Source organism: Protopterus annectens, chromosome 9.part0 (assembly GCF_019279795.1).
Source record: "Protopterus annectens isolate FY-2018-M chromosome 9.part0, PAN1.0, whole genome shotgun sequence".
Classification (NCBI taxonomy): domain Eukaryota; kingdom Metazoa; phylum Chordata; order Ceratodontiformes; family Protopteridae; genus Protopterus; species Protopterus annectens.
Window position 1 is genome coordinate 1062567355 of NC_056743.1, and position 14783 is coordinate 1062582137.

Here is a 14783-nt window from a genome sequence, read left to right on the forward strand (position 1 = left end):
CATCCGTGGCCACTATGGCCTTGGGCTGAAAAGAGACAAATAGATGGCCTTATATAATTCCATCTGAGTCCACCACATCAGACCTTTTTCTACAAGCTGCTGGTCTAAACTGGGGCTAATAAGGGAACCTGAAGTATCGACCATTGAGATGCCAACATCCACTGAAGAATCCTCATGTGGAATCTGTTCAGCGGAACAAGGGGTATTTGCTGATGCCATCGATCCTAGTGCTTGTAGGACCAGATGAGCAGGAAATGTGGTACTGCAAAGTATCTTGTGGACTTGAGATTTTAAAGTTTGAACTCTGGAAATGGGAAGAGAAGCTATTGTTAATCTTGTGTCGAGTAGCACCCCTATGAACTCTATAGTTTGGGATGGTTGCAAATGTGACATTTCAAAATTTATGGTTACACGTAATTGAGCACAAATCTGGATGACTTTTTCTCTTGCCATAATGAGTTGATGCAAGTCTATGAAGAAATGTGTATAACAGATATTAATAAAGTGTTTAGTAATAGAAATTATTATTTTTTTGATAACCTTACCAAGTCTGAGAGGATAGCGTTAGGAAATCTTAGAGCTTTAGCAGGACAATACAGATTTATGAAAAGTGACAAAGGTTCGAATATAGTTGTTATGGAACAAGCAGTTTATGAAGCTAGTATTCTGAATATTTTGGGGAATTCAAATGAATATAAAAAAGTAACTATTTTTGACATACAGAAATCATTTCGCTTCATAAATTCATTTCTTTATGAAGCATTAATGTCGGAAGACATTAGTAATGAAATTTACAATTTCTGTTTAGTAGAAAATCCTAAAATAGGGGTCTTTTTTGGAATACCAAAAACACACAAAAAACTGACTGACCCTCCATTTCGGCCTATAGTTTCTGCCCCTCATTCTATCCTTGAAGGAATTTCGTTAGTTTTGGATGCCAACATGGGACCATTAATATCTAAAAGTGACTCCTATGTTAAAGATTCCTGGCATTTTTTAGATAAACTGAGAATTCTTCAGGAGAAAAGTATTTTTGACCCCAAAAAACATATAATCTTTACATTGGATGTGGTGTCTTTATACACCTGTATACCTCATGGTGAAGGAGTAGAAGCTGTACGAAGTTATTTAACAAACAAAACTGTTTTCACTAACAACACAATTTCAACCATTTGTGGTTTCATTGAACTAGTATTAGAAAATAATTACTTTTTATTCAAAAATCAATATTTCCAACAGGTACAAGGGGTAGCCATGGGCTCCCCGGCTGCACCAGCCTATGCAAATACAGTAATGGCGTGGTGGGAAATAGAACACTTGTCTCGGTTATGTAACACATATAAAATTTTATTTTATTCTAGATTTATAGATGATTTAATTTTTATAATAGAAGGGAATAGAGACACAGTAAATGAATTTTTTAGAGAAGTTAACACAACATCCAATTACTTAAAATTTACCAAAGGTGATATAGGTTTACATGTTAATTTTTTAGACGTATGTTTTTGGTGGGATATAAAGGAAAATAGGTTTCATAGTAAGATCTTTCGAAAACAGACTTTCACAAACAGTTATTTACACTTTCAGAGCAACCATCCAAAACATACCATCAGAAATATTCCTAGGGGTCAGTATATAAGAGCCTGTCGGATGACCAGTAAAACAAGTGATTTAATACAAGAATTTCATTTTATCTTATCTTTATTTGTAAATAGAGGATATGAAGAAAGTTTAGTGATGGATATAGGTAATGAAATTTTTAACAAACATCATACAAATTACCTAGCTATTTTAAATAAGCAATCTACAGATACATCTAATAAAATGGAATCTACTTCTAAAAACCCTGGATTAGTTTGTTCTTTGGCCATGAACAGTGAAGTCAAATGTATTAAAGAAGTTCTGGAAAAGAATTGGAGAATCATACAGGGAAATAATGAAATTCTTAAAGTTGTAGGAAGTAAACCAAATTTTGTTTTTCGTAATGACCAAAACATAAAAAAGTTATTAGAACAGGATAACACCTCTATTAAAGATAACAACATAGTTAAGAGAGGTATGTTTTGTTGTTACAAGTGTAAAGTTTGTAGATATATATCTACAGGTCCATATATTTCTGTTATTACAAGTGATAGAATATTGGAAGTTCCAGGGTATATTTCCTGTAACACTAGTGGTGTAGTGTATATTGCTCTGTGCACGGTCTGTCCGGCATTTTATGTTGGCATGACCACTAGGACTCTGGCAACACGTGTTAAGGAGCACTTATATTATATCAAAACAAAAGACCCTAAAAGTGTATTATTTAAACACTCAACTGTTTGTACCAATTTTAAAAAATTTGTTTTCACTGTAGTAGAAGCCTGCCAAAAAGATTTGAGGGTAGGTGATTTTAAAAACCACCTTGAACAAAAAGAGACCTTATGGCAGATTAAGCTTAAAGCAGACCATCCACCTGGTCTAAATGAAACTATTAATATAAAATGTTTTTTGAAACATAGAAAATTATGTATTGATAAAGAACAAGAATTGTCATTGTCTATCTTTTAGAATCATGATTTTTTAAAACATATTGGATATATATATATATATTTTTTTAGTAATTAATTATTCAATTAAGAATAGATTAGAAGGTGTATATAAAGGTGTGATTTACATGTATTTTGTATTCTGAGGAAGTCAGTCGATGAAAGCGGTGATTAAATGTTTTATACGCTATTTTTTGTGAAGTATCTGAATTCATTCATCTGAAACATCTGAATTTTATTCATCTGAGCCATTATTTTCTGCCATTTGCTGTTTATCCGTCTAATTTTTGGCTGGCTTGTTTTTAATGAGACAGTCTTAGTAAGGAAACACCTGGAATCCATGGAGTATCAAGTGAGCTGCTACCACTGCCATACATTTGGTGAACCCCGTCAGGTCTGTTGTGGGACCAAAGGGCAGTGCTCTGAACTGGTAATGACTGGCCCCTAGCCACAAGCAAAAATTTCCTGGATCATCTCATCATTTTTATGTGATAGTACGCATCCTAGAGATCTACGAAGCACATCCAGTCATTTTTCTCTAGAACTCGAAGAATTGATTAAAACATGACCATTCGAACTGTTTTCTGAAAAAAGTTGTTCAGACTGCTGAGATAAAGAATCCATCTCCAGTCCCCTGTTTTTTTGTCACCGAAAAGAATCTAGAGTAAGTTCTGGGTCCTTTCTGGTCTGGGTGGATCTCTTGGATAACTCTTGTTTAGAGGTTTTTGTATTTGAATTGCTGCTTGTTCCTTCTGACTGGGTGGAACATCAGGGATTTTCCTAGAATTTAGTGGACAAAGGGAAAATGGAATTATATAACCTCTGGATAAGATCCTCTGCATCCAAGTGTCTTTTGTTATTTCTAGCCAGGCCTTCCGGTGCAGGGACTAATGACCCCCAATTACCTCCAGAGAGGGACAATCAGACCTCCTTAAAGAAGGACTAGAAGGATTTGCCAAATAATGCTTCACTGGACCCCTGATGTTGTGGGCCTCCTCTGCTGCGAGGGTGGGGTCTACCATTTGAACGCCCCCCTTTCCCTCTGGAGAAGATCCTCCATGTGTGTCCTTTTTCTGTACCACATCTTTCCACTACCTCGAAAATTCCTTGAAAAGGATCTTTGTGGGTGGGGGGATGAAAAAATGTATGTCCATGGCATAAAGGGCCTTTCCATCCTTCTCACACCTGGACAACATATCTTTCACTTTGAGGCCAAAAGAGGTGCAGTTAAAGGAAGTACTGATGAAATTAAGAGTTATAAGGCTCCACTAAATCGAACAAACGCATCCAAGCATGTCCACTGATGGCTACGCCTGAACCCACTGCCCTTGATGTTCCTCCTGCCACATTAAAAATAAGTCTCATGGACAAATTGGAAATTAATTGTAAGGTCGCCAACTGGGAAGTGATGAAATCGATCATCACTTCAGACACAGTTCGTTTGAGAGTACATAAATGTTCTTTAATCCAATCCCTCTGAAGCATAGTACAATGTGCCAAGTAATTCAGAGACCTTAAAGCAAAGGTCAATGAAGCATAGATACTTCCCAAATCTGTCCATCACCCACAACTCCTCAGGAGGATGGACAGTGGTACTTTTGTCAGCAAGTTCCTTTCTACTGGCCATCACCATGACCATGGCATCAACAGGAGGACCTTTCAACCAACACTGTTAAGACTTTGGAGAGGTCATAATTTTATCATACTTTGTGGGAATGGGCTTAATGGAGTCAGGTTCCTTCCACACCTGCTGCGAGACCAACTCCAGCAGCTCATCAGCAGGTGGGTCCACCCAGGTAGTAGCCAAGCCGGTACCAAAAACCTCCAGTCGTACAAATTCCTTCTGCAAAGGGTTGCTGGGCTTCCAGCTTACCTCTCGGTTTTGTGATTTCCAGGATGTTTCTAAATGAGAAATCCTCAGGAGGTGACAGTGGGAACCCTTTGCCCTCATCAAATCTGCATCCTCTGTGACTGATTCAGGGAAATTAATATGCTTCCTCTTGCATGTCCTCTTCTTAGGGATCTTCTCAGTGGGATACTTTGAGGAAGTATCAGAAGATGAAGGGATACCCTGTTACGAAACACAAAAATACTAATAACGGTTGTTTATTATTATACCCTGTTAGGAAGCCTGGGGTTTTGGTATTGGCTGTCCCTGTAAAGAGGATAGCTCAGACTCTAGGAACAGAGGTGGAACAGAAGAGGACAGGATCTGAAGTGGAAGGCATCACCTGGGTCTGAAGTCCAAAATCCTAAACCGTCTTGGAGAAGGATAAGGACATGGATCTGAAAGGGCAAACCTGCCCAGAAGACAGCTGCCTGGAGGCTGAAGGTGGACAAGAACAGACCATCGCCAGAGCTCTGAGATTCAGAGAGAGCTCCGAAAACCTCAGAGTTGAATCCAGCACCTCAGACTCGATGGGGTAGAATCATCTCTGTGAGCTCTCCAGATCCAATTGATTGGAACAGCTCAGAGTAAGTCTCTGATCTGGGGATGTCATAATCCTCCAATCTGAAAGAAGCGATGCTGGATGATTTGGAACCAAGGGCTCTGAAACCTGGGTAGGAGTCAAAGGAGGAATCGGCCGAGGAGGAGTAGTGGATGCATGGGCTTCCCAACCAGATGGGGTAGGAGTTGAAGAAGGGGAAAACTGGCTCTAAACTGAGAGAATCTCTCATTAGCCTCTCTCTGTCTTCTTCTGTGAGACTTCTGGATGAATAGATGGATAGAACCAATGGAGATTTTAGTCTTTCTAAAAAGGGAGAAGGCACTCTGGATGGAACCGGGTCCACCGAAGGAAAGTACCTCATCCTAGACAGGATAGGTTATATGATCTGAGGTCTTCAGATCTGATGAATCTTTGCTTGTCAGAGACTTCGGATCCAAACAAGCCATCGGATCCAAGGACTTGAATTTGGGCTTAATAGAATCAACAAAAGAGTTGGATCCAATAATTTCTCTTTCTTTGAATGATCCAAAAATACAATAGGATCTGAAGAAGTTCTTTTTGTTGATTTTTCCAAGGGCTTAGAGGACACTGAAGTAGTGCTCGGAGAAGTAACAGCTGTCTTTTTAGGTTTCTCTTTGGAGGGTTCTGATACAGCTTCATCAAAGGAAGAAGGTAAAAGTCTCTTTAGAATAAGATTGTTTCTGTGATCTACCAATGTCTGAGGGTTTAAAGCATGGCAGATTACACAATTTTCCTGGAGGTGGAGAGGTCCTAAGCAAAAAAACACATGCAAGGTGTGAAAGTCAGACAATGGGATCTTCTGACCACATTTCCCCACTTTTTGAACCCAGCTGGGCTCGTCTTTGTCAGCCATTACCATAAAAGGGAAAAATCAGCACAACCACAACAACTACCAAGGTGGAAATGCCTAAAGAAATTCAATCTTTAACACAGATTTTTTTTTTTAAAAAAAAGAAGAGAGAAAGGGAAAGTACCAACAATGGTATTAAAAACTATGATAATGATAGAACAGGGGAGTTACTAACAATAGTAACAGAAAATTCTGCAAACAGTAAAGGGAAGGAAAAAAAAGTAGAGTTTCTGGAAGGGTAAGGGAAAAAACTAACAGTAGACAGAAAAACAACCTACAAACGATTATAAGACAGAGGAGGTAAATTTAAGTTTGTAAACTGGTTACTGATCATCCAAGCTCAAGAGAACTGACCACATCTTTTCAATGGAAGCGGCAAACAAGATCTAAGGTAATGGGGTGGTGCATTCTACATAAGGGTGAAGCTCAAGAGTTCAAGGTTGCCATGAGCTTTTATAATAGCCAAGTTGGATCGAAAGGCTCAGATCCGAACCAATCAGTCAAGGATTATGAAACTGACATCAGAACAATATTTTTGCTGCAATGATTCATCACTTATAAACTTCCTACTTAAAGCTTTCAATTCGTCTAAAACTTTCTTCAGATACACAACCGGATATTTGAACTTGTACCTGGAAACATCCTCTATTTCAGGTTTGATTAGCAATCAATGGATAGGGATTTTTCATAACAGAAATCTTACTTTTCTTAGCCCTGTTGCTGTCAAATATGAAAAAATGGAAATAAAATTGCTAGGTACAGAATACAGAGAAAGGTAAAGTGAAAATCAAGTTTTGAAAAATTGCAATTGCACACCATGAAAATGGTTCAGAATTGAAAGTAAAGGCACTTACCTGTTTTTGAATAAAACAAAATCAGCAACTCCAGTAGTGATAACACTAAACAATATAGCACTACTTTAATTATTTAATTGAGAAATACTGCATGTTCAATCAGAGAGCTCTAAGAAGAGACAAGAAAAAGATACTCAGGAAATGTTTTTCCTATGAAATCTCCACAGAAAACTGAACAGCTAGAAAGATTTTAAAGTTTTTTTTTTAATTCAGAAAGGCTCCAATAGATTTTAGGTTGAGTATATTGTAATACAAACACTGTCTAAGCAGTCCTTATATCCTGTGTCGTAAAAGGCCATTGCAAGGACAAAGCTCAATGCATAACACTTTAGCTACTGATCACGTTCAAGGCTGCCCTGGAATGCAAACTGGTTTTGCTTATATTTGCTCCTGTATAAAATGGCCATATTTGTAAAATTACATCGATCCACAACCTCTTTTTCTAAACAAGGAGTCGGGGTACTGCTTTAACTGTGACAATAATCTACAGCCTAAGGTTCACACTGCTTGGTGGCTTGCCCTGCCATAGTTGTTCTTCCATACAACACATACACTCATGCCTATGGCCAGTTTAGAGTGTCAACCCACCTACAGCATTGTCTTTGGAATCTGGCGGAAAGTGAAGCCCACAGAAAAAAATTCACATGTACATAGGGAGGCCATGCACACTCCGCACATTCTAATTAAATTTTCAGTCAAAAGTACTGAGCTAATTACCTACAATTAAGAACCAGTTCACCAAATGCAAACACTATAATCCAAAAAGACTTTTACAGTTCCTCTTAGTGTCGTTTTGCTCTCTTTTGATTTGGATTATAACAAACTTGGGTTGTCATCTTAGACTCAAATGCTTAAAGGACTAGCTTCATATTAGATTTTAATTAAATCGATATTTTACTTTCATGCTGTATTTTATGTGACATTCATTCAACTTTTGTTGTAAAAAATTAGAGCAATTATTTTAATACATTAACTGCTGTAATGAAATAATGTTGTCCTAATGATTAAAAATATGGAGGAAAACAAACTTAGCAACTGCAGTTCTACCTCTGCCTGTGGGTGCTAGGATAACTTATTAACTACAGGTAAGGGGTTAATGTCAAGTGACTAACTTATGTTTACTAAAAGGTGTTAAAAGTACATGTTTGGAATACTATCAGGGCATGGTATGCATTTGTACACATTCCCAACCCCTTCTTTTCCCCATTTTCTGCATGGGGTTGGGGTGTTGAATCAACTGTCACCACTCTTCTCCTGCATTCTGAAGTCATTCCTGACTGATGCTGGTCTTTTGTCATGCTATCTGTCCATCTCGGACTTGGATGCCCTCATCCCCTCTTACCTTTCTCCTGTCTCTCCTAAATCATCTTCACCAAATCATCTGCTTACCTGAAAACATGCCTGAACCTTCACAGTCTGTTCTCACCTTCTCTGCAATTGGATCTACACTGGCTTCTGCTCTGATATCACTCCTTTTTTTTCTGTACCACTGTATGCATCATCCTACCACCATCTCAGGTATTTCCAGAACTTATGCTGCCACTGCCTATGTTTCTGTACTATAGACTGGTACCAGTCACATACTGCTTTGTGCACCTTACTTTTCAGCTTCTTTGGCATTACTCTGTATTACAAGCAGGCATAACAAAACTAAGGCACTCTAACATTCTTACAAGTGTAATGCTAGTAACTGACAGATATCATGGTATGCTGTGCCACTAAACATCTTCTACAGTAATCCTACTAATGGTTGCCATGCAGCTGGACATGCACTTGTTAATGCCTGCCTTCCTATTTACAATGAAGAGACATAGTTTGTCTCAAACAGTACGATAAATGCAATAATATACACTTCTGCCAAAATGCCGAGCGATAAAAAGAGCATCTGAAGGGAAAGGAGTACTTCTCTGTTGTTTTATATTAATGGACAAGAACTCGAAGGAGAAGTGGAGGTCTTCACATTACTGACCAGAAGAGAAAGGGAGATATGATAATGGCACTCAGGATTATGACAGACATATTAGGTCATCCACAGAGAAAGAACACAGCAGGGAGCAGACTGCACAGACCAATGACCCTGAGAACTAATCATTCCTTGGATCTCTAAAAGTTACTTCACAGAGGGATTGTGCACCCAGTAAAATGTAGTACCGCAATATGTAATGCAGAGAGTATTGACAGAGGCATTCACTAGGGCATGGAAAGGTGGACACAGGGTGACATGTATTGCAGGAATTAGAACATGGCAGAATGTTAAATGCACTTGCATTACAGACTAGAAAGACTTACTGTCTGTTTCACACACCAGGCATTTGTAATGTCCTGTCTGTCTGGATTTTTATTTTATTTTACTTCTGTTAACCAAATTACAGGACTGATCAAAAGTTGACAATTTGCAGCCTCAGCCTAGGATGCCCCTTACAATATGAGCAAACACTGCACAAACAGTTAAAGACAAAGATAACAATGTATACAGAGAACACAACTTTAAAGGAAACACTTCTCTCACCCAGGAACATGCCAAGTGCCCGGTACACATCACTTGCTGTGCTATAGCACACACTGGTAACTGTATACTGACTATCAATGGTCATTTCTGATTTTGGGTTCAGGCTGAGTTAGCGTTGCACTAATAAAAGGATAAGCAATTTAGTTAGTACAGTAGCTGCACTAACGAAATATTTTCCTGGATTGTAGACAGACTGCCAGATTATTTGCATTATGTCTTTTCTTCTCAATGTAATTTTCTTTAATCATGTAGACTGACTTGTCAGAAGCAGTAACAGTATGTTGTCATTATCAGGACAAAGTGGAAAATATTGGAAAAAAGGTAAAGACAAGGGCCTAGTCAATATATATGAAATAATGCCACAAACAAAAAAAATCTGATGTAATATAACATTAAACATATCTCCATAACGAACTTTTAAGTATTATGGGATCAATTCTTAGAAGTGCAATCGCAAAACATCACAGACTCACTGCATCTCAGGGGAAACAGGAATCCCCAGAATTCTGCAGATTTGATCTTTAACTGCTTAGCCCGGTATTTGCACATTATTGATCACACACACATATCACTAGTATGTGAAACAAGGCCAGTACTCCTGTTTACATTTTTGTTGTTATCTACCAACAATCACAGGCAAAATATTTTGCCATATGTCAGCAGCTGGTTGTCTCCTTGTAAGCAGTGAGGTGAAGCCTAGGAAGTATTTAGGTATCAGCTTGAAAAGACATGACTGGAATTTATTCATACAGCAAGTGTGTTAGTGCACTTCAGGCATTACCACCCATACATGTCAACAAAGTGGAGCACTCAAGTGTTAACAGACATGAAAGAACAGTAGACCCAAAAGAATGGTGCTGTTTGTGCAAACTCCACCCATTCCTACCAGTCACAGAGAAGAAGCTAAAATATTACACACAAGAGAAAAAATTACTAATGATGAACATGACAGGCTTTGTTACAATGATAGACAAGTCATAATGCAACAAATGTCGTCATGCAGACACTGATAAAATTGCTGTTATCAGCAAGAGACTTAGTACCTTCCAGCCAAATAACACTTCAGCGTAGAATTCCATCAGCTGATCACCAGCCCATCAATGATAATCCCCTCAAGCTGCCTTAACTGACGCACATCCCATTGCAACTCTTCTGAAAACAGTCCTATAATCGCATGATTGCAGTACCTACATATTTTGAAAATGCTTAAAGGAGCTCTTCTAGATTCACATTTAAAAAAAAAATCACAATTGGCATAAAAACACACACACACACACACACACACACACACACACACACACACACACACACACACACACACACACAAAAAACAAAAAAAAAGCCAGTGAGCACTTACATTCCTTCATCATGCCAATATCAATGCAACGTTTAAGACGACAGGCTTGACAATGTCGACGATTGTCCTTGGTGATTGAGCAGTTATTACTGAATGGACAAGTGAAAACTGCTTTGCGTTTCATGCTTCTCCTATAGCAGGAAATAAGATAAATTGACAGATTTTTTTTCCCTGTGGATTTCTTACAGAAACATATGTAGCAAAAATAGTACTGCTCTTTAAGTTTTTCCATTTTACTTTCACACATGCTCTGGTAGTAAATACCTACCAGTAAGCCTCTACTCTAAAACATATTCTGCCAAAAAGGCTTTGAACCACATGGATATTAAACTACCAAACACAAACTAATATGCACTTTCACTACACTGCATTACAGCTTGATTAAATACAAATGGTTTTAATGGAATTACTAAGGATACACACTTTACAAACCCTGCCTCACAGTACACTGCTCACAATAATAACAGCTAAGGTACACAAACTCTTCCTCACTGCTTAATTCAAGTGAAAGAACCAAGAACATTCCACAGAACCAATGAAGAAAAAAGACAAAAAAAAACAAAAAAAACAGCTATAGTGGGAAGAAGGGGGTGGCCTCCCTGGGTACAAGGTGCTAACAAGTGAAATCAGCACGTGCCATGTAGTCCATAGTGGAATGTCTGCATTCATTCCCATACCAATATTTCTAAATGCAAATACAGAAATGAATGCTGTTATTGATTTTGCTGTGAGGATGGAATCTTTTGCTTCAGCACTTTGCTGTGTGTTGTAAAAGCTGAAGCTCTAGCACAAAGTTTGCTACAGTTTTGGTAGATTTTTTTTTTTTTTGCTATGAGTAGAGTGGCAGAGGATACCAGAATGGACAAGGACCATTTCTGTACATGTGTCAGCTAAAACTGAACATATGCATTAAAATGATATAAAACTGGGCATCTACACCAGAACAATTACACAATGAAGTATCTGCAGCAGAACTGCAAAACTATTACACAATTAGAAAGATTAAACTGGAGAAGCTGTGTTAGGTGCAATACTGAGGCCTAGGCCCATGTTATTTTTTGCCTATTAGCTTTAGATTAGGTGCCTAAGTAGTCTGTGAATGTTACTTTGTCATACTGATGGGGATTTGTTAAAGAATGCATGCTATACACCTAGCTTCCAAACTTAAAACTACAACGGTCCTCTGACAAAACAAATGTTCTGCAATGACCATAGTTAGAGCATTTGCTTAATTCTGACCAAACACCATAGGCAACTTTCGCTATAATCAAAACTAAAGAATGGCCACTTAGATAGATCTGGTCTCTGGAGATACACAAATGTTAAAAAGTATAGAACTTCAAGGCAAATAAAATATAAGGTCAGTAATCTTTACCCTTTCCTTTCAGGCAGTTTTAAAACAAGGTCTCCATACATAGAAGCATTTTAAACACTAGACTAATTAAATTAGTCTTCAACTTCTTAGACAGAAGAAGCCTGACGGTCTCTGACATTTATAAAAACTCATTTTGTTTTACACCTGTACACTTACCTGTTTTTAAGGATGATTTAAAATGCAGCAAGCATTCCCTGCTTAAGGCTACATTTGGCACTGAGCTGTACTCTAAAAAAATGCTCCTAAAAACAGTCTGAAACATCTTAACTTTCTCTGGAAGTAAAATGTCGTTAATCTGCATATTTCCATTAAAAAACATTACACAAATCTTATATAAAACAGCATCAGATTTTACTGTACAATTTTCTAGCTGATTGCTTTATAAGAACTGAATAAAGATGCTTACACTGAACTTATATTAAAGCTGTTTTGAAGCATTTGGGTTTATAAAGGGTGAAATGATAAAAAAACCTTAACTTTTACTTCACAAATTCTTTAATAATGTACTGCACATACTCAGAATTATTAAACTGTACAGTGGCTGTGGTTTTGTGTTTCAAAGGATTTACTCTGTCTGACTGCAGCAAACTACAAATGTTTGGGAAAGGCACAATTAGTTTTCATGTCATAAGTGTGCCTGAAAGAGAGAGATGTGCTCGAAAATAACAGTTTGTACTACCAAGAGGTACTGTTGCTGTAGTCATAAATGCACTAGTTATCACTAAAGACATTAACATGAAATATCAGGTAGTTCTCAGTTTGTGGGCTCACCAAATGAGTGAATGCACAACCGGCCAATCAAATTATATCACCTGGGAGGAGGAATATTCCACTCAACCAAAGGTGCAGTAACCTCAAATGTTATATTACGTAAGGGGAGTACAAGCTCTTTGCATGGAAGGTTGGGGAGGGGGGGGCTCTGACACTCCTAAAAAAACTGGATTACTGTGCAAATGTGTGCATGACATTTTTTTTTTAAAAGAGTGGATTCATACCACCACACAGGCATTTTGCTAGAGTGTGACCTATACTTAGGTTAGTAATCACCTATGAAACCAACAATCACAGGAAGAGTCTTTTTAAGCCTAGCCATGATTCCCAAATGTAAGCAACAAATTCTGATATCCTGGGGTTATTTTAAGGGGTAGTCAAGAATGTACAGGCTGCCTCTTGTCTAACAGAGACACAGGTAAAATTCAGATTCCCCATCAACTGCTCCAAGTCATGCTGAAAGCCTGTTCCAGGGAAGGGAAGGTCTCAGATACATACCTGTCTCTCCAACATGTCCCATTTATGTTGCAGACAAGGTTCAGATCCCTAGATTGGGCAAGTCTGATGCTATTTGTTTTGTGGATGTGCAATAAGTCCATCAGAGCTGAATCAGAGGATGCTTTATAGGAAAGGCATAAATTGCCTCTCAGCAGTCTATAGGAGACCATGTGCAGGGATAGGGCTTTCAGGCAGTCTGCAAAGGATACATTGTTTATGCCTTGTATTCTTTTTTGTTTGGAATTTTGTGGACTCTCCAGTTGTTGCATATGCCTGGTCAGGTGTATACCAAAGGGGATGTTGTACTCAATGCTTGTTCGGCTGTACTCTGCCCTCATCAGACCAATGACATCCCAGGACCTAGATGCCACACTATTGCTTACAAGTTGTGAAACACAGAATAATTCCCTTTCTACCACAGAAACTTAACACGGACAAAGACCAGGTTACTGTCTATAAATTTTCCCAAATCCAATAGGTCTACTCTTAGGGGTCTATTATCACTGTGTTAGTTTCCAGAGGTAGTCGCCTTCCTAATGGATACTAGTATGCATTTCTTGGCATGGAGTTTTAGACAGTGGATCTGACATTATTGGTCTGTGTCAGGCCTTCTTGGAGAATTTGTGTTTCTAGGAGATTCTATGACTGCAGCTAGTTTCCACTGACCTGCTAACTTGGTCAGCCAGAGGCCTTTGATGCTGGCCTTGACTTCAGAGAATTTGATCCCAAAAAGGAGCAGTCCCAGCACCAAGCTATGGGAAAATGCACTAGTGATTGGCTTTTTTTGTAGAGCTAGACTCCCCTAGCCTAATATCTCGGACCATCTTCAAGCCAGTTGCTATCTAGTAAATCACATAGGGGTTTACACATAATTTCATGTATTTGTCTCCAGTGCCAGAGTTGTGTATTGTGCTGAATGTTTTGTCCAGTTTAAGGGAGACAGTATGCACCATTTGCCCTTGTCCATTGTTTTGATGACCTTCTCAAATAAATCCACCAGACTGTATAGGCATGACTTGTCCTTGATGAAACCAAACTGGGTTGGATCCAGTGTCTGCCACAGATAGCCTGCTTTGTGCAGATGGTATTGACAGCTGCAGTACACCTTTCGCATGAAGTCTGTCTGGAGACTATGGTTAAATGGTCTTGATAGGACATGTGTAAAGCTATTAAGGAGGCATCCTGAGATATCAGGGCCCATCGATGCACTGTTCTTCACCATGTAGAATGTATTAAGAACCTGTTCCCTACTGATAGTTCGGAGAGTTATGGGTGAGAGTGTTTCCTTAACAGTGTGAGGGGAAAGGGGGTACAATTTGATCTAAAAGTGTCTGGCAGTAGATTTACTGCATCTTCCAGCTCAGTACAGGTGGCTCCATTTATAATTAATTCTGCACATTGTTGTGCTTTGCCTTTGAGGTTGCAGTTGCGGACATACCCGAAAAATGCTTTGTGATTATCCTTGGCTTGGGAGTCCAGTTTTGACTTTGGCAGACTTGAGTAGCCTCCTGAGATGCTTGTTTTATTTTTTCTTATAAATCTTAAATAATCTACAACTACCTATTTTTCC

General features: G+C 38.5%; 1 protein-coding gene across 1 annotated transcript in view; it reads right to left on the bottom strand.

Annotated features, from left to right (window-relative positions):
- The window catches only part of VDR (vitamin D receptor), a 1187212-nt gene that overhangs the window by 609693 nt on the left and 562736 nt on the right, over nt 1-14783 (bottom strand). The window contains exon 4 of the mRNA XM_044083873.1: nt 10570-10700. Coding sequence (XP_043939808.1) covers nt 10570-10700 — 131 coding nt within the window. The remainder of the gene's footprint in view (nt 1-10569; nt 10701-14783) is intronic.